Raw genomic sequence first — 19,399 nt, forward strand, 5'->3', positions numbered from 1 at the left:
AAGCGTATGCCCATTGATATTACAGCCCCCCCAACAGGAAGTGTGCCCCCCCACCCTGTCACAGTCAACCTGGATCTGCATCCCACTAGAAAGACTGTCAGTAAAAACCCATCTGTTATCATGTGGAATTATGAAAATAAGTGTCCCACAGTACAAAGCAGAAAGGCTGGTCTGGAGGATCAGGTCCCAGGGGGTGGGGGGCAGGGCCAAGCCTGCAGTGCACTGACCGTCCCCCTCACCCAGGTCTCTGGGGAGCAAACGCAGCCCCTCACCCTAACCCCGGTCTCTGGGGAGCATCAGGGACCTGCATTGAGGATTGTTTGTATTGTCTTTGCCATTGTTTTCCATCAGTTTCCAGTGACACAGATGTGTTATTCAGAATCCTGAGAACCTGAGAGTGAGATCCTGAAATCCTGCGGGTGTTCTGAGTGACAGCACAGCTCAGTGCTCCTGTTGGGAGCTGACCCTACTGTTGCACACAAAGTCAAAACAATTACCAAAATTTTCCAATCGTTCATACACACAGCATGTTTAAGAAATACTGCAACTAGTGACTCATTGTCTAAATTTATACATAAATATAATAACGCATTTCTCACATTATTGACTGGCCTTTGCACTGCAGCAATATAGTTTATGAGGTTGAAATGAGAGCAGTTTTGTGATTACCCCATTGTGTACGGTACTATACTGATCATGTTGTCCTAAATTAGGTTTTTCTCACTTAAGTCAAAGCAGTGAAACCGGGCCTTTGGTTTAGAATTTTTTCTATAAGCAGAACACACAGATACAAAAAGACGATGTGTCTTTGAATCAGACACAAGGGGGAGCTGCAAGGAGAAATGGCTTAGAGTGACAGAGAGAGTAAGCCTTTTATCTCCCCCAAATAGCCCAAATTAATCATGATTAATCTCACAAAGGTACATTTTTTGTTTAGATTCTGTTCAGTGCATTTGGGGTGAAATAGAACTATGTTGGGTGGGCGGATTATTCTAAAGTGCTCTGAGCCGAACACTGAGTATGGAGAACAGCCTGAACACTGAGTGTGGAGGAGAGCCTGAACACTGAGTGTGGAGGACAGCCTGAACACTGAACAGAGGAGAACCTGAAAACTGAGTAGAGGAGAGCCTGAACGCTGAGTGCGGAGGAGAGCCTGAACGCTGAGTGCGGAGGAGAGCAGTTATATAGCTGATAGGTACATTCATAAGTGTCATATAAACAACTTTTCCTGAAGAGAAAGAGGCATTTAGTCATTTTTGGTTTAATTTGTATACTTACTAGCTTATTATATTGCAAAAATATTTAAACGATTAAATAATGTAATAATGTAAAAAATGTATAAATAGAAACGTATTTAATATATTAAATTAACCGTCCCAATTCTCACATAATTAGTGGTATATAAATGTTTTATCAGAGTGTAATGTATATGTAAAACAGGAACTCTTTCAAAATGTGCGCATAGTCTCCTGTGTGTGCCTAGCCTACTGGATGCCGTCATCCTGAGGCGTGATAAGTGGGCTTTAGGACCCAGCAGGCACCTCTGATGAGCAGGCAGAGCTCGTGGACTGAAGCACAGACAAAGGCAGAGACCGTCTCGCTGTCCTGCAGCCTCCACACCCACCTTCAGCTCACACTGGTGAGTACCTCTATGCTTCAATCAAACACTCTCTCGCAATAACCTTTATGACAATGTGTGATCGCTGAAGAACTCTAATCAATCTTTACTATGTGTGATGTCATAGTATAATTGTATTGAAATATAAGACTTTTGTGAATGAAAGCTTTGATGAAAGAAGCAGGTGGTTGGAAGTCTGCTGATGCTGGGTCTAAAACTTCCATTTAGCAGATCTATATTCGCAATACCAGTGATTAAGTTTGACTTCTCATAAATCATTTTCTTTGAATATGGTTAGGGCAAAGCTGTGCTTTGATACTTTTTTCTTTCTTGAATTATCTATGAATGAAACTATGGTCAAATTTTATTTTCTGAAGACATACAGATACCAGCACGTTAAGGAATTTGTGGGCTGTGGTGGCTGGGTGTGACAGGCTCAAGAGTCAGCGTGCTGCTGTGTGTGTTGAACGGATTTCCATTGTGCTATGTGGAGCTGCGTTGCTGTAGTACGGTCTGGGTGTCAATGTGACACAAAAGAACAAGCTGCCACTCCCTCAGGCAGCCCCACGCAGCCCAACGCAGCCCCACACAGCTCAACACAACCCCACGCCACCCCACACAGCCCAACGCAGCTCCACACAGCCCAACGCAGCCCCACGCAGCCACACACAGCTCAACGCAGCCTCACGCCAGCCCACACAGCCCAACGCAGCCCCACGCCACCCCACACAGCCCAACGCAGCCCCACACAGCTCAACGCAGCCGCACGCAGCCCCACGCAGCCCCCCGCAGCCCCACGCAGCTGCACGCCACCCCACGCAGCTCAACGCAGCCTCACGCAGCCGCACGCAGCCGCACGCAGCCCCCCGCAGCCCCCCGCAGCCCCACGCAGCCCCACGCAGCTGCACGCCACCCCACGCAGCTCAACGCAGCTCAACGCAGCCGCACGCAGCTACACACAGCCCAATGCAGCCCCCCATAGCCCCACGCAGCTCCACGCAGCCCCACGCAGCCGCACGCAGCTACACACAGCCCAATGCAGCCCCCCCGCAGCCCCCCGCATCCGTACACAGCCCAATGCAGCTCCACGCAGCCCCCCATAGCCCCACACAGCTGCACACAGCCCCATGCAGCCTCACGCAGCTTCATACAGCCCCACACAGCTCCACGCAGCCCAACGCAGCCGCACGCAGCCGCACGCACCTGGCTTCGGTCTCTGACCTTGGGAGCCATATGATTCTGTATGATTTTTATTCTGTGGGGGATTCAGGGGGATGGGGTTGTGGCAGCCTTTTGTCTGAAACAATAGTATCAGGGGGCGATGTCTGTGGGGGGTGGGGGGGGGGTCAATGATTTACCTAGTCCAGAGAGGAGCAGATGGACCCCAAGCCAGCCTTCTTCAGCTGGGGAACACCCCCCTCCCCCCTGCCCCCTGCCCCGACTGCCTTCCATAAAATGAGGACTTGTGTGTGTGTGTGTGTGTGTGTGTGTGGGTGTGGGTGTGGGTGTTCTGGTGAGAGGGGTTTCAGTAATCCTGCCTGTTTCACAAGGCAGGAATACTGAGTTAGCTGGATAACTGCGCTGAGTAAAACCCTGTATCACAGAGCAGGGTTACTGAGTTAGCTGGATAACTGCACTGAGTAAAACCCTGTATCACAGAGCAGGGTTACTGAGTAAGCTGGATAACTGCGCTGAGTAAAACCCTGTATTACAGAGCAGAATTATTGAGATAGCTGGGTAACTGCACTGAGTAAAACCCTGTGTCACAGAGCAGGATTACTGAGTAAGCTGGATAACTGCACTGAGTAAAACCCAGAACAATCCCAAATCTGGAACATGGAATAAAGTGAAAAGAACTGTTCTGGTTTTTACACAGTTTTCCATCAAGCAATCCTGTTCATAAAATACCCCCAGAACCTGTTAACTCTGGTACTTTTGACCTGTTTGTGTTTGTTAGCTCAAATCTTTGCTTGATACTCCTTGGCCTATCAAACACATAGATTTCCAATAACCCAGGTAGTGGTAGTTCTAAAGGTAGGTGGAGATGTCTTGTACTGAGTAAAGACATGAGTTAATGAAAGCTCATCATGTAAGCCAGAGTAGCAGCAGGATAAAGTCATTATTTTCAAATGTGTATCACACTCCCCTCCCCTGAACCTTAAACTTAGCAGCCTCTAATGTAAGAGGCTCTTAATGTAGAGTGGCCAGTCTGTGGAATAATAAATGTTATGTAGCTCAGTGAGAATTTGTGGTTTCTACTTTGGAATGGGAACATCAGCAAAAATAAGGCTGTCTCACTTCTGCCTGTCAAAATGACAACTTCAGCTGGATCATACTGCAGTATTCACCTCGAGAGAAAGGAGGAGGCCACAGACATGGGGCAGCCGAAGGGAAGGTTATTGAACTGGGATTACTGTGCTAGGCCAAGCAGCAAGGCCAAACCATTACTTTCACTGAATTGGGATTACTAAACTGGCCTAGTGCAGTGTCAGTGCTCCATAAGTAATGTGTGCAGCGTTTATCACTGTGCAGCGTCAGTGCTCCATAAGGAATGTGTGCTGCAGTTAGTGCTGTGCAGTGTCAGTGCCCCATAAGGAATGTGTGCTGCGGTTAGCATTGTGCAGTGTCAGTGCTCCATAAGGAATGTGTGCTGCAGTTAGCATTGTGCAGTGTCAGTGCTGCAATTAGCAGTGTGCAGTGTCAGTGCTCCATAAGGAATGTGTTCTGCAGTTAGTGCTGTGCAGTGTCAGTGCTGCAATTAGCATTGTGCAGCGTCAGTGCCCCATAAGGAATGTGTGCTGCAGTTAGTGCTGTGCAGTGTCAGTGCTGCGGTTAGCATTGTGCAGTGTCAGTGCTCCATAAGGAATGTGTGCTGCGGTTAGCATTGTGCAGTGTCAGTGCTGCAATTAGCATTGTGCAGCGTCAGTGCTCCATAAGGAATGTGTTCTGCAGTTAGTGCTGTGCAGTGTCAGTGCTGCAGTTAGTGCTGTGCAGTGTCAGTGCCCCATAAGGAATGTGTGCTGCAGTTAGTGCTGTGCAGTGTCAGTGCTGCGGTTAGCATTGTGCAGTGTCAGTGCCCCATAAGAAATGTGTGCTGCAGTTAGCGCTGTGCAGTGTCAGTGCTACAATTAGCATTGTGCAGCGTCAGTGCCCCATAAGGAATGTGTGCTGCAGTTAGTGCTGTGCAGTGTCAGTGCTGCGGTTAGCATTGTGCAGCGTCAGTGCCCCATAAGGAATGTGTGCTGCAGTTAGTGCTGTGCAGTGTCAGTGCTCCATAAGGAATGTGTGCTGCAGTTAGTGCTGTGCAGTGTCAGTGCCCCATAAGGAATGTGTGCTGCAGTTAGTGCTGTGCAGTGTCAGTGCTGCGGTTAGCATTGTGCAGTGTCAGTGCCCCATAAGGAATGTGTGCTGCAGTTAGTGCTGTGCAGTGTCAGTGCCCCATAAGGAATGTGTGCTGCAGTTAGTGCTGTGCAGTGTCAGTGCTGCGGTTAGCATTGTGCAGTGTCAGTGCCCCATAAGGAATGTGTGCTGCAGTTAGTGCTGTGCAGTGTCAGTGCTGCGGTTAGCATTGTGCAGCGTCAGTGCTGCGGTTAGCATTGTGCAGTGTCAGTGCCCCATAAGGAATGTGTGCTGCAGTTAGTGCTGTGCAGTGTCAGTGCTCCATAAGGAATGTGTGCTGCAGTTAGTGCTGTGCAGTGTCAGTGCCCCATAAGGAATGTGTGCTGCAGTTAGTGCTGTGCAGTGTCAGTGCTGCGGTTAGCATTGTGCAGTGTCAGTGCCCCATAAGGAATGTGTGCTGCAGTTAGTGCTGTGCAGTGTCAGTGCTCCATAAGGAATGTGTGCTGCAGTTAGTGCTGTGCAGTGTCAGTGCCCCATAAGGAATGTGTGCTGCAGTTAGTGCTGTGCAGTGTCAGTGCTGCGGTTAGCATTGTGCAGTGTCAGTGCCCCATAAGGAATGTGTGCTGCAGTTAGTGCTGTGCAGTGTCAGTGCCCCATAAGGAATGTGTGCTGCAGTTAGTGCTGTGCAGTGTCAGTGCTGCGGTTAGCATTGTGCAGTGTCAGTGCCCCATAAGGAATGTGTGCTGCAGTTAGTGCTGTGCAGTGTCAGTGCTCCATAAGGAATGTGTGCTGCAGTTAGTGCTGTGCAGTGTCAGTGCTCCATAAGGAATGTGTGCTGCAGTTAGTGCTGTGCAGTGTCAATGCTCCATAAGGAATGTGTGCTGCAGTTAGTGCTGTGCAGCGTCAGTGCCCCATAAGGAATGTGTGCTGCGGTTAGTGCTGTGCAGTGTCAGTGCTGTGGATAGCACTGTGCAGTGTCAGTGCTCCATAAGGAATATGTGCTTGTGGGTAAGGGGACCAGCCTAGAAGATACAAATACCAGCCAAACTACAGGAGAAATCTGAACATCACAGGAGCAAAAGTTACAAAGGAATCTTCATAAATCTTCTCCAGCTGATCTTGAGCATTCTCCTATAGCACCATATCTCAAATGCATTTATCCTTCTTTTTGCTTCCTCTGTCAGTGTCCACGTCTCTGATCCATATGTAAGAACAGAAAAATATTTATATTATTAAAATATTTCACTTTATCGTTGACTTAAATTTACATTTGTAGCAGAGAAGTTTATATAGTGCTGAGCTGTGATTGGTAGGTTTGGTTGGGCAGATCCTCACACTTCACTCTATGCCAGGGATCAGCAACTCACGATCCTCGAGGGCCGAGAACTGCTGGTTTTCCACCCTCCCTTTGCCTGGGAGTCAGGTGTGAAGACAGTCTGGCCAATCAGTAGCGCTAATTACCCAGGAGAAAAGAAAACCAGGGCTGGATTTGGATTTGAGGGCCAGAGTTGATGATCCCTGCTCTATACGGTACTTGACACAAAATGACACAAGGCAGATGGAGGTGAAGGCCTGGTTGATGTGGTTAGCCCTTAAGAAATCAATCACATGCAACCATATGGCCTTAAAAAATGAAAAATGAGTGGAAAAATGGTCTTGGTTTTATTTTGCTGTTTCTTGACATGATATTAAAAAATTAGACAGAGACATTAGTTTGTCTCAAATGTTCAGATCAGCATAAATAAATGGAGCAGCGCCCCCTGGTGTTTACATCTGTTTTTGGTCTGTCGGGGTCTGGTTGTGCCACAAGGTTAGGCTAAAGCACACTGCTTGAGCTGATGTCTGCGTCCACTACGCGCACAGATGTAGACCTGTGATTAAAAAAATCTTTTGGGGTGCTCTTAGTCTTTCTTTGGGCTGATTCTTCCAACTATTGGCCTGAAGTTACAATTTCTGCAGGGTTTTAAACACTGGGACGTGCTTCTTCAACCGGCACTTTCTGGAACAGACCTGTTTGTGTTCAAAAGGAGCAGATGTTTGTGGAGAGTTTGGCACAAGAGAGCAGTGCTTTTCCCCCCATGCAGTGTCAGACAGAAATCTGGCCTCCGTTTGTGTTTTTAAGGAAAAAGAGACACTCTAGCAGTCCTGGAACAAAAGAACACAAAAGAAATATTGCCTTTCAGTGCATGTCCTCCTTATTGTACAGATCAGGTAGTGATAAAGATGAACATGCATAGACGGGCTTTGATGCACTGATAGTTCTCTTATTTTCTTTCATTTGCATGCCCTAATTTGTGTATAACTATTTTTTTAGGCGCAACCTGATTTGTAACTCAGATACGACAACACTAACATGAATGGTTTTGTCCTTGTGGCTTGTGTACTTTCACATAAAATAGTGTTAGACCCTTTATAAGTTTTCAAATCTCATGCAAATTTGTGCAAACAGCAGATGACTTTGTGCAGATATCTTTCCTGTATGTGGAGAATAGGACTTGCTTTACTATACTAAGACATTACCAGCACATTACTTTTCACTGCAGACAAAACTCCTTGTTTATGGGTTAACAACATCAGCTAAAATATGAAAAATCTATTGTTTTCTGGTACTAAAATGCACTAGAGATGTGGGTTGAGGAGTGTGAGGAGTGTTTCATTTCTGAAGCACTGCTGGAGTGTTGTATATTTAGAATCAGCTGTCAGGAATAGCATATCAGCTTCTCCTCTTGGTAGAAATGTTCTGTGGCTTGCTGCTGGCATAACTGTAATGCCAACCTCCAAAGCCCTCCAGGCCACTTTCTGATTTAGGAAACAAACCAGTGTCAATTTAAAAAGGCAATTGTGGTCTCCATGTATTCCATTGAGTCTATAGTGGTAATAAAACATTCCCCAAAACTGCTTTTGCTTATTTACATGGATTTTCTTCTGTTTTCACTTTTTATATGGAGTTATTGCCATGGACGCATTGTGTTCACATAACCATAACATTCAGCAGTCAGCTTAGAGAGCAATGTATTAATAAGGAACTAACCATTCCCTAAAAGGGATATATACATGTATTGTATTGTGATGTAATTTTGTTGTGATTTGTTGTGTTGTATTTTAGTGACTGGAAAGCACTTTGGTGCAACTCCTGTTGTTTTTAAATGTGCTATACAAATAAAAGTGACTTGACTTGACTTGATATACTTGCAACTGCCCTAGAAGGTGAATGGTAGGTGACAGGTAGGCATGTTTAGATACCTTGTTTTGGCCTTACAGACACGGTTTTAATGAGCCACTCTATGCATACTCTTCCAGTCATGAAGGCTGGATAAGGCCAGGTTTTTAATAAGCAGTGTTCTGATGGATAGAGGACATTTTCAGCATTGTACACTTTCAATTACATTTAATTGGAAAGTGTTTTGTTTTTGGATTGCCTTCCTTTTTCATGTATTTGCAAAAACAGTCATTTCTTGCTACACTTTAAAGTAGGGATTTTCTCATTGTTTGTAAAACTGATGATCAACAAACAATCTTTACAAAGTCTGTGTGTCTGTCTTTAACACCCTGAAATTCTGTACTGAATGAGAAATATTAATAAAATATAAATAACTTATACTGTCACAGTGCTGTGTTGAAGATTCTTCATTTCCATAGGACACAGGTCTGTGAAAATTTCAGACTAGATTTCAGTCTCATAAAAACATACAAACTAGATTTGACTTCACTAGATTTATAAATATATGTCGGTAGCAGTTTAAAAATCACAATCTGAATTACAAGCCAGCAGAAGCAGGAGAGGGATTGGGCACCAGTAGCCAAGCACAGCAGTAAATTTACCCCTCAGCTACCAGTCAATGGTGCCACTCGGCAAAGTTTGCAAGTTAACATCCGGAGTGGCAAACAGCTAATCAATCACAAATCAGTTAGTACCTGCTAGAACTTTTCACTCTCATTTAGTAGAAGTTCTGCGAGTTCAGTAGGCGGGAGCTGAGCCTGGGGTTCTGGTGGCCCAGGGCCTGTATTGAGTGCTTGTGGCAGTGGCTGGCTCTGAAGGAAGGTTTTGTGATGCAGCTTCACTCTGAATTAAGAGCTCTGGAGAGACAGTGATGGTAGGCTGACATGGTGCCTTGTGTTTCAGAACCACACATTGTAAAGAGCGAGTATTACAGAAACTAGCAATCTTCACACACATGGGCTGTCCTATCGTAAAAAGTTTCCAGATTATTGTATGTTGCCTTAGGTATATATTACTCACAATGCTTATTTATCTGTATATTTGTTACAGCAATTTATTAATGAATAATGACTTACTATTAATATGGTTAATATTACTTACAGCTCTTCCCATTTCCCACTAACATTTTTCATTGGCAGATTCTCCTGACCTCATCACCAGCCAGCCAATCACATTCCCCTGCCTGCCGCCATGGAGCTGGACTTCGGCCACTTTGATGAGCGAGACAAGATATCTCGGACCCCAAAGGGGGGGCGCCTGAACGGGCTGCCCAGCCCCACCCACAGCGCCCACTGCAGTTTCTACCGCACGCGCACGCTGCAGGCCCTGACCAATGAGAAGAAGGCCAAGAAGGTGCGCTTCTACCGCAACGGCGACCGCTACTTCAAGGGCATCGTGTACGCCGTGGCCACCGACCGCTTCCGCACCTTCGACGCCCTGCTGGCCGACCTGACGCGCTCGCTCTCTGACCACATCAACCTGCCGCAGGGTGTGCGTTTCATCTTCACCATCGACGGCGACCGCAAGATCAGCTCCATGGATGAGCTGGAGGAAGGTGAGAGTGCCCGGGTCCAAGTGGAGCTTGCAGGTTCACATCATTGCTGTGCCACATGTATTTAATCTGGTTATCAGCTGATCAGAACATCCCTGGGCTCTCGTTGTGTAAGAACAGACCAGGTAAGTATTTTGTATCCTTGGTGTGTTCAAGCTAATGGGACTTATTCACTGTTACATGATATAAATGGTAATTTAATTGACAGGCTTATTTACATCATAGGAATAAATGATATATCCACTGCAGCCTGTTACTCTGTGCCATTAACTTTTTTTCCAAGCTGTTGGATTTGTGTTCCTAATAGATGTCTGTGTGCATCTGATTGTGTCGTCGCTTCTGCCGTCCCCCGCGATTCAGATAAGCGTATCATAACTTAATTTGTTTCTGCTGTTGCTAGTTAGCGAACATAGTTGTGTGTAATTTAGGTAGCCTAATCTTTTTTAAAAACTTGTCTCAACTGTTGCTAGTCAGCAAGCTTAGTTGGGCGTTAGCTGAGAATATCTGTAGTTGACTTGCTGTTGTTAGTTAGTTAAAGGCGTTAGTGAAACTGTGTGTGGGGATTGGTGTTTAACTGCCCCGTATTGTTGAGCTAATTTCGAGGAGCTTCACCTGGTGCTATTTAAGTGGTGTTCATCTGTGGTTCAACAGTGTGCATCTGATTGTGTCGTCGCTTCTGCCGTCCCCCGCGATTCAGATAAGCGTATCATAACTTAATTTGTTTCTGCTGTTGCTAGTTAGCGAACATAGTTGTGTGTAATTTAGGTAGCCTAATCTTTTTTAAAAACTTGTCTCAACTGTTGCTAGTCAGCAAGCTTAGTTGGGCGTTAGCTGAGAATATCTGTAGTTGACTTGCTGTTGTTAGTTAGTTAAAGGCGTTAGTGAAACTGTGTGTGGGGATTGGTGTTTAACTGCCCCGTATTGTTGAGCTAATTTCGAGGAGCTTCACCTGGTGCTTATCTGCCCTAATGAAGCTAATGCAAGCACGTAATTGTCACCCGATATTTATAGTTTCAGCAGAGGCTGCCATAGGCAGCCTCGTCGTCAGTTTAACATGTTTTTAAACCCCATTCCCTTGTGCGCGCTGCCTCGCCCCAAATGGTCTGTTCACCGCAGGCGTAATTTAACCAACTTGATCTACCCACCCTTATCCACACCTCAGGAATTCACTGTCACAGGTGGATTATGGAACTGCCAGTCAGCCGTCCAGAAAGCTGACTTCATTACTGCCTTTGCTAAGACGAAGTCTCTTGACTTCCTGGCTCTCACGGAAACCTGGATCACTCCCGATAACACCGCCACCCCAGCTGCACTGTCTGCGGGATACTCCTTCTCGCACACCCCCAGGGCCTCTGGCCGAGGCGGGGGTACCGGTCTACTCATTTCCTTGTCCTGGAAGTTCTGTGTCCTCCCCAGTCCTAACCCTACTTTCTCCTCCTTTGAATTTCACGCGATTACTGTAACTCATCCCTCTACATTTCACGTTATTGTTCTGTACCGCCCTCCAGGTCCACTCGGCTCATTTCTGGACGAGCTGGACACTCTCCTGAGCTCCCTCCCCGAGGATGGCACTCCTGCTATTCTACTGGGAGACTTCAACCTCCCACCAGAAACCTCCCAACTGTCCAGGGTTGCCTCACTCCTCCAGTCTTTCGCCCTATCCCTGTCCTCCTCCCCCCCCACACACAAGGCTGGTAACCAACTAGACCTTGTATTCACCAGAGGCTGCTCCATTCCCCAACTTGCAGTGACTCCCCTCCATGTCTCAGACCACTTCTTTCTTTCTTTCTCCCTCTCCTATTTACTCCCCCTCAATTCATCCAATAGCTCACCCACAGTAACTTTCAGGAGAAATCTCCCTACTCTGTCACAATCCTCCCTCATCTCCACTGCTCTGTCTACACTTCCCCCTCCTGCGTCTTTCTCTAACCTGCCAGTTGACCTTGCCACCTCCACCCTCAACTCCTGCCTCTCTCAGTCCCTCGACTCACTTTGTCCTCTTGTCTCCAAACCAGCACGCTCCTCACCCCCCTGCCCATGGCTGACCGAGTCACTACGCTCCAGCAGAACATCACTGCGGGCTGCAGAGAGAAAGTGGAGAAAATCCCGATCCTCTGATGACCTGACTGCATACCATACCCTGCTGGCGACTTTTACATCTGCCCTCACGTCTGCAAAAGCCTCTTTTTTCCAATCCAAGATCAGCGCATGTGTCTCTAATCCACGTAAACTGTTCTCCACCTTCTCTTCCCTCCTCATTCCTCCTCCACCCCCACCTCCCTCTTCCCTCTCCGCAGATGACTTTCTGGCCGCCTTTGAAGGAAAGGTGGCTACAATCCGGAACTCCTTCACCCATCCAGTGAGCCCCCCAACCCCCCAGGACAACCCCACAGCCACACTGACCTCCTTTGAAATGCTGGAGGACTCCGATGTATTACAACTCATCACCTCTCATCGCGCAACCACCTGTCCACTTGACCCCATCCCATCTAAAGTTCTCCAATCTATCTCCAGCGAGCTCCTTCCCTATCTGTCTTCCATTGTTAATTCCTCTCTCTCCTCTGGTCATGTTCCCTCTGTTTTTAAGATGGCTCGTGTCACCCCACTACTCAAAAAACCCACCTTAGACCCCTCCGATGTAGCAAATTATCGACCCGTATCCCTTCTACCCTTTCTGTCCAAAACCCTTGAACGAGCAGTTCTTAAACAATTAACCTCTTTTCTCCAGCAGAACAACCTGCTAGACCCTCACCAGTCTGGCTTCCGATCTGGGCACTCAACAGAGACTGCACTCCTAGCTGTGACGGAGGCACTTGCCACTGCAAGAGCCTCACGCCTTTCCTCTGTCCTGATCCTTCTTGACCTGTCTGCAGCTTTTGACACGGTCAACCATAAAATACTCCTCTCCACCTTGGCTGGGATGGGAATTGCCGGGACTGCCCTGTCTTGGTTCGCTTCCTATCTTGCAGATAGGACCTACCAGGTCACCTGGAAGGGGTCTGCCTCTGCTTCTCATCCACTTGTTACGGGAGTGCCGCAGGGATCTGTACTGGGTCCTCTGCTGTTCTCCTTATACACCAGATCTCTTGGTTCAGTCATTAATTCACATGGTTTTTCCTATCATTGTTATGCAGATGACACACAACTCTTCTTTTCTTTCCCCCCCTCGGCCACACTGGTCAATGATAAGATCTCTTCCTGCCTGGCTGACATCTCCACCTGGATGGCCAGCCACCATCTGAAGCTCAACCTCAACAAAACTGAGCTGCTCTTCTTCCCGCACAAGACCTCCTTGCTTCGTGAACTCTCAATCACGGTTGATGGCACCACAGTGACTGCCTCTCACTCTGCCAAGAGCTTGGGGGTGGTCCTGGATGACCAACTGGACCTCAAGGAGCACATCAAGGCAACATCAAGGTCCTGCAGATTCCTCCTATACAACATCAGGAGGATTCGACCATACCTGACGACGCACTCCACCCAGCTGCTCGTCCAGGCTACGGTGACCTCTCGCCTTGATTACTGCAACTCTCTCCTTGCAAACCTGCCAGCTTGTGCCATACAGCCACTACAGATGATTCAGAATGCCGCTGCCCGGCTCATCTACAACCTCCCCAAATTCTCCCACGTCACTCCTCTGCTGCGATCGCTTCACTGGCTACCGGTCGCTGCCAGGATCCGATTCAAAGCCCTGACCCTTGCCTACACTGCCGCCAACAGGACAGCCCCCATCTACTTGCAGGACATGACTCAATTCTATGTGCCTGCTCGACCACTCCGCTCTGCAGCAGCAGGGCGTCTTGTAACCCCTCCCACCCGCCCAAAGGGATCACAGAGCTTCTCCACCCTAGCTCCCCAGTGGTGGAACGAACTCCCCGTCCCTCTCCGAACCTCCCCCTCACTATCCATCTTCCGCCGTGGCCTGAAGACTCATCTCTTCAGACTATACCTAGAATAACCACCACCATGCTGTGTATATATATATATATTAAAAAAAAAAAAAAAAAAAAAAAAAAACCCTTTTTCCTTGTCACTTGTTACATGTTGCCCCATCCCTGCACTTCTTGGTAAATTGTATTTGTCCTAATATTCTAGCTTAATCTTCTGCCTAGTTTGGCTTTGCAGATGTTAGACCAGGATAGTGTTCATTGTTCTCAGCTAGAAATAGCTGTACAAAATAAGTAATTGTACCTTACTGAACCCGTGTTCAGCAGTTGTCTACGATCATGAAAATGCACTTCTTGTACGTCGCTTTGGATAAAAGCGTCTGCCAAATGAATGTAATGTAATGTCTGAATGGGACCTGATGTACTGAATGGGTTCAAACTAAGACCTGAAGTCAAACACCCTCGCGGATGCATAATCTGTGTTCATTGATTTCTCCCCAGACACATTTTCACAAGTTTAGCCGTCATTAAAAGTAATTCTTCAGACTGAAGAAAAAAATAATGCATGCATTGATTTGAGTGAAAGTCATGTGACAATTGAGTACAAATAGATTAGATTTAATACAGGCCTGGGTCTGTTTTTCCAGATTCCCTCTGTAGAAAGACTATATCAGGCAAGCTTTTCTTTATCAGCACAAAAGGTCAGTGATTTAGTGGTGATGTGCTTTTAGCTGCCAGAGCAGTGCTGGTCCTGCTGGCCAAACTGCAGGGATTGGCATGGGGAGCTCAAGCTCTCTGCGCCTCATTAGTACAGCTGGTAGCATGCCAGTGATGGTAAATGGTAAATGGACTGCATTTATATAGCGCTTTGATCCAAAGCGCTTTACAATTGATGCCTCTCAGTCACCCATTCACACGCACACTCACACACCAACTGTGAAAGGCTGCCATGCAAGGTACCAATCTGCTCGTTGGGAGCAATTAGGGGTTAGGTGTCTTGCTCAGGGACACGCCAGTCACCTGTCTTTCCAGCTCCGCCCTCTCAGTGTACCTGACTCAGCTCTGCTGTGTGTACCTGAGCCAGCTCTGCTGTGTGTACCTGAGTCAGCTCTGCTGTGTGTACCTGAGTGAACTCTTCCTACTGTTTTTAGTTTTTTAGTGACTCCAGTTTTGTTTTTTAAAAATGACTCTTATGGCAGACTTTGTCCCCCATCCTCCAAAAATGATTTAGTGTGATATGGGTTAGAATTGTTAGCAAATCTTCAGGGTTAGAGAACTCGTAAACATCACAACTAGCTGCTTTCAGTTTCTGGGTTCCAAAGTACAGCTACAGGACGGAGGTAAGATGGTAGCTATCGTCAGAGTGCATTATACAGTATATGTGCAATAGGAATGCAGAGAGACTGTTTTTGGTGTAAATGACCCGTATTTTTGGCCTAATATAGTCAACAATGCAGTACTTTCATTAGTTATTTTGCATTTGTTTCCTCATGAGTTTTTCGTATTTGTAAATTTATTGTAATTGCATTAGTAGGCCTTTAATTTCAAATGAACCTCCCCGGTAATCGACGTAAATGCAAAAAGGAAGCTGAGACGTGATGCAAGATAATTTAAAAACTATTTCCAAGCGAAGAAAACTATTTATTGTTTATTTAGCACCTAGCTGATATGGGCACAAGGTTTGTAAATGTTTCGTTTCATACTTTGTGATTAATATTGCATGACATTTATAACTTTAAAGTAATAATCTCGAAGATTTTCATTAAAATAAATCTGTTAAATTACTATCTCGCTAAATTAGGTAACACAATTGTGATTGAGCCTATTATTATATTAATTTATATGACTATTATTATTATTATAATTTATGATTAAAGAACTGGGTGTCTGTGGCGACATTCCCGGGAAAAAATCACAAGCGGCGCATAGTTAGTGACACATTTTCCATCACCCATTAGTGGTTGGTCCGCCAGAGAGGGTAGGCGGAGCTAACGCAACAGGCTCGCTCTTGAACTCACTTTTTTTCCGGTGTCCGGTGTAGCGTTACAGAGAAAGGGGGGGTGGGGTTATGGAACCCTAATAAGTTTTTGTGTAGCATGAGAGGGCATTATTTGTTGATGTAGTTTTGTATTACATTTGATGACAATGTAACGTTACTAAATTACATAGCTAGCGTTAGCTGTGCAAATAGCTACCGGACCATGCCAAGAAAGGCAACATTAGTTTAGACAGCGTTGCGCACAGTATCCTTCTCTCATATCAGGTAACGTTGTGTTGCCTAGCTAGCCAGCTAATGTAATTAACACAATCTAATGTCAGCTAACAATTAGAAAAAACGCTAGCTAACGCTACCGACCATTACCGACCTCGCAAACCGTCTATCGAATGCAATGCTACCTTGTTGCAACCTTGCAATGTAGCTAACTAAAGGCCAGTTCAGATAAATGATTCGCAACGAGACTGGATGCAACCTGCAAAATTCCAAGACGTCTGATTGTAAATGTTCTAAAACTGCACTTAGCGATTTGACGAGGTGGGTCTTTTGAGACCCCAGGCAACGGCTTCAGACGCTCTGCAACTAACCAGTTCACATCGCCGCAATTTTCTCTGCAACATTCTGAAACCATTTCGTCTCGTTGCGAATCATTGATCTGAACTGGCCTTAACGTTATCGTTATTTACATTGCCATCAAGTTCATCAATATATTGATCGGAATAAAGCCGGGGTATAGGTGGAGCAGAGCGGGTCTGATTTCTGTGTAAAGATGTCAAGCCTGAGAAAACTAAATAAAAGAATATGGCAGTAGGGATTAGCGTTATTATTTTATTATGCTTCCTCATGTTCCTTCAGCCTTGATGCTCTTTTTTTATGAAATCTCCGTTGTTTTTGTTTTATTCTTCTTGTTCTGATTGCTAATTTAACACCCAGCTCAGCTTTATTCTCAAAGTTTAGCTAGCAAAACCAGAAACAACAAGGCAGTTATTTCAAAAATATCACAACAATCATTCACAAAAAAGACTGTTTATTGTGCACGATACATAATTGCACGAACCACAGCGAATCCCGCGAATTCTTCTCTGCAGTGTAAAGATGTTCATACCGAGCAAAAGGTGGATAAAGAACATTTGTGGAAATTGATCATCACTAATTCTACCCCAGGTCTGCTACAGCATTTTAACCCGGCTCTGCAGTGTAAAGACAGCTTAAGTTAGCCTAATGTTAGACAATGAATGAGTATGTACATAACGTTACTTGTATAACAACTATTTTTTATTCAGTAAATAATAAATGTAATAGTTGGCGTGGCCCAGGTGCCAACTGACTGACGTCACACAGGCGACACTGGTAGGATCCGGTTGGATCTATGAGAAGTGAGGTCCAAAAACACACCTGCAATTACCGCTTCTCGCCATTGGTACCGCCAAAGAGAACGAAACGGAAATTTTTGAGATTGTAACTTTAATGTATAGTTTTGGTAGATTTGTATGCGAGTGTTTGTAAGCTACTGAGCTGTAATAGCTCATTGCATTGCTGATAGGTATGTGCGCGCTGTTCACAAGTGATTAACATTCCATTGCTTAGTTTAACTTGGCTAGCTACGCGGGTTTGTTAAATGTTGAATTTTTAAAATGTGTATTTCAGTAAATGATGCTAAGCATGTTTAAAAGCTAACTTGCAAACGTGCGCTACATGTAGGCTACAATTTATAATGATATTTATTAGGTTCTGTGCTAACTGGTTTATTTAAAGGTTTTTCATAAGGTAAATAGGCCTCCCTACATCAATCTGATCAGAGATTATTTTGTTCAGAAAAAACAGTTGGAATTCATGAGTGAAATGTAAAGTGATTCATTATCAGTGTAAGGTTTATAGCCTACGTGATTTTGGCTATTGAGATCAAATGTTTTTTTTGTTATTACAGTATTGTAAGACTACAGTTTGTGTTTGATTTTACATAGGAAATTGTAGTAGATGGTAATGGTTTTATTTGCTTTTATCTTTTAGTTCTTACGGTGTGTTTATGAAGCTACAACATGTTCAGATTGTTCACAAAGCTTTTATTTGAATAATCAGTTTGTAGAGATGGACCATCTTTCAGCCGGGGATGCTGTATTAGGTGAAGTCTTGCAGTTAAAGTCCTGATTGATTGTGCATTTTTATATCAGTAAAGCTTCTCTCCTCCTTCTCCCCTTACTGAGTCTGTTGTGTAAGATTTCAATTGAACAGCAGCACAACTCTCCAGACAGTTTATATTTATTTCATGTTTGACTGAGTGACAGTTCTGACTGATTCTGCTTATACTTAATAATTCACCAGGGTTTTCCACTCTCGACTCACTGACTCAGATCTTCTCAGGTTTGGCTTCTTTCAGGACACTGACAACCTACAGACCATTAATGCTGTAAAAAAATGGCAGAACATTTTTCTAGGACAACATAATTGCTTGAAAAGATCTGGAAAAGTCATTGACTGAAGGGAAAGCTATCATTAAGGGAACAACTGGCAGCACTCATTGAAATTAGACACTAATTTATCACTGTGATTGTGGCCAGGCATTACAAAACAGTCTTTGTCATCACAATGGAAAGACCCATATGGATCTGAGGAATTCTGATAGCTAAAATGATGCAATCGCACACTTTGTGTGCTTGATATTATTATTACATTCAGAACAATTTCCAAATTATGTCTTTTCTACTGAAGGGATCTTACTCATTCCAAGCCATAGCACTTCTCTACCAACAAGTTCCCAGAGTTATGGCTTCATGAGCTGACTCGTGAGCTGAGCATTGCAGTGGATTTGTATTTACTAACACTGTAGACTCAGATTTCATGCATGTGTGGAATTGCAGTTCTGCTGTGGCATTGCAGTTTCACTTTAAATATTAACCCACCTTGCTCTACGTAAAACTCCTGTTATTTCCATGTCTGGGAGCTCTTACATGGTCTGAATTGTGAAATATATCATGGAAACCCCCTGGATATAAGATTGAGTGTGACAAAGTCCACTCCCAGGGGCATGATGCTGTGGAAATGGATCTTTTCTGTTGGAAGTGTGGAAACCAGGCAATAAGATAAACGAACACTGCTTTTAGCTCAGAGCAACCAACACTGCTTTTAGCTTAGAGCAAGCACACTGCCCTCAGCCCAGAGCAACCGACACTGCTCTGAGCTCAGAGCAACCAACACTGCTTTTAGCTTAGAGCAACTGACACTGCCCTCAGCCCAGAGCAACAGACACTGCCCTCAGCCCAGATCAACCGACACTTCCCTCAGCCCAGAGTAACCGACACTGCCCTCAGCCCAGATCAACCGACACTGCCTTCAGCCCAGATCAACCGACACTGCCCTCAGCCCAGATCAACCGACACTTCCCTCAGCCCAGAGTAACCGACACTGCCCTCAGCCCAGATCAACCGACACTGCTTTTAGCTCAGAGCAAGCAACACTGCTTTTAGCTTAGAGCAAGCACACTGCCCTCAGCCCAGATCAACCGACACTGCCCTCAGCCCAGATCAACCGACACTGCCCTCAGCCCAGAGCAACCGACACTGCCCTCAGCCCAGAGCAACCGACACTGCTCTAAGCTTAGAGAAGCCGACACTGCTCTCGAACCCAGATTAACTGACACTGCTCTGAGCTTAGAGCAACCGACACTGCTCTGAGCTTAGAGCAACCGACACTGCTCTGAGATTAGAGCAACCGACACTGCGTGTGTTGAATGATGAGATCAGTGATCAGTTGTGAGCTTGTCAACAGTATTCCACTTTAAAATAGATGT

The 19,399-nt window shown here is 45.5% G+C and overlaps 1 protein-coding gene across 1 annotated transcript in view; it reads left to right on the plus strand.

Moving 5' to 3' along the window:
• The first annotated feature begins 1,489 nt into the window (after nucleotides 1-1,489).
• Nucleotides 1,490-19,399, plus strand: part of LOC118234884 (neuronal migration protein doublecortin-like) — a 49,287-nt gene continuing 31,377 nt past the window's right edge. The window contains exons 1-2 of the mRNA XM_035431721.1: nucleotides 1,490-1,639; nucleotides 9,317-9,732. Coding sequence (XP_035287612.1) covers nucleotides 9,369-9,732 — 364 coding nt within the window. The 5' untranslated portion in view covers nucleotides 1,490-1,639; nucleotides 9,317-9,368. The remainder of the gene's footprint in view (nucleotides 1,640-9,316; nucleotides 9,733-19,399) is intronic.

Source organism: Anguilla anguilla, chromosome 9 (genome assembly GCF_013347855.1).
Source record: "Anguilla anguilla isolate fAngAng1 chromosome 9, fAngAng1.pri, whole genome shotgun sequence".
Taxonomy (NCBI): Eukaryota; Metazoa; Chordata; class Actinopteri; order Anguilliformes; family Anguillidae; genus Anguilla; species Anguilla anguilla.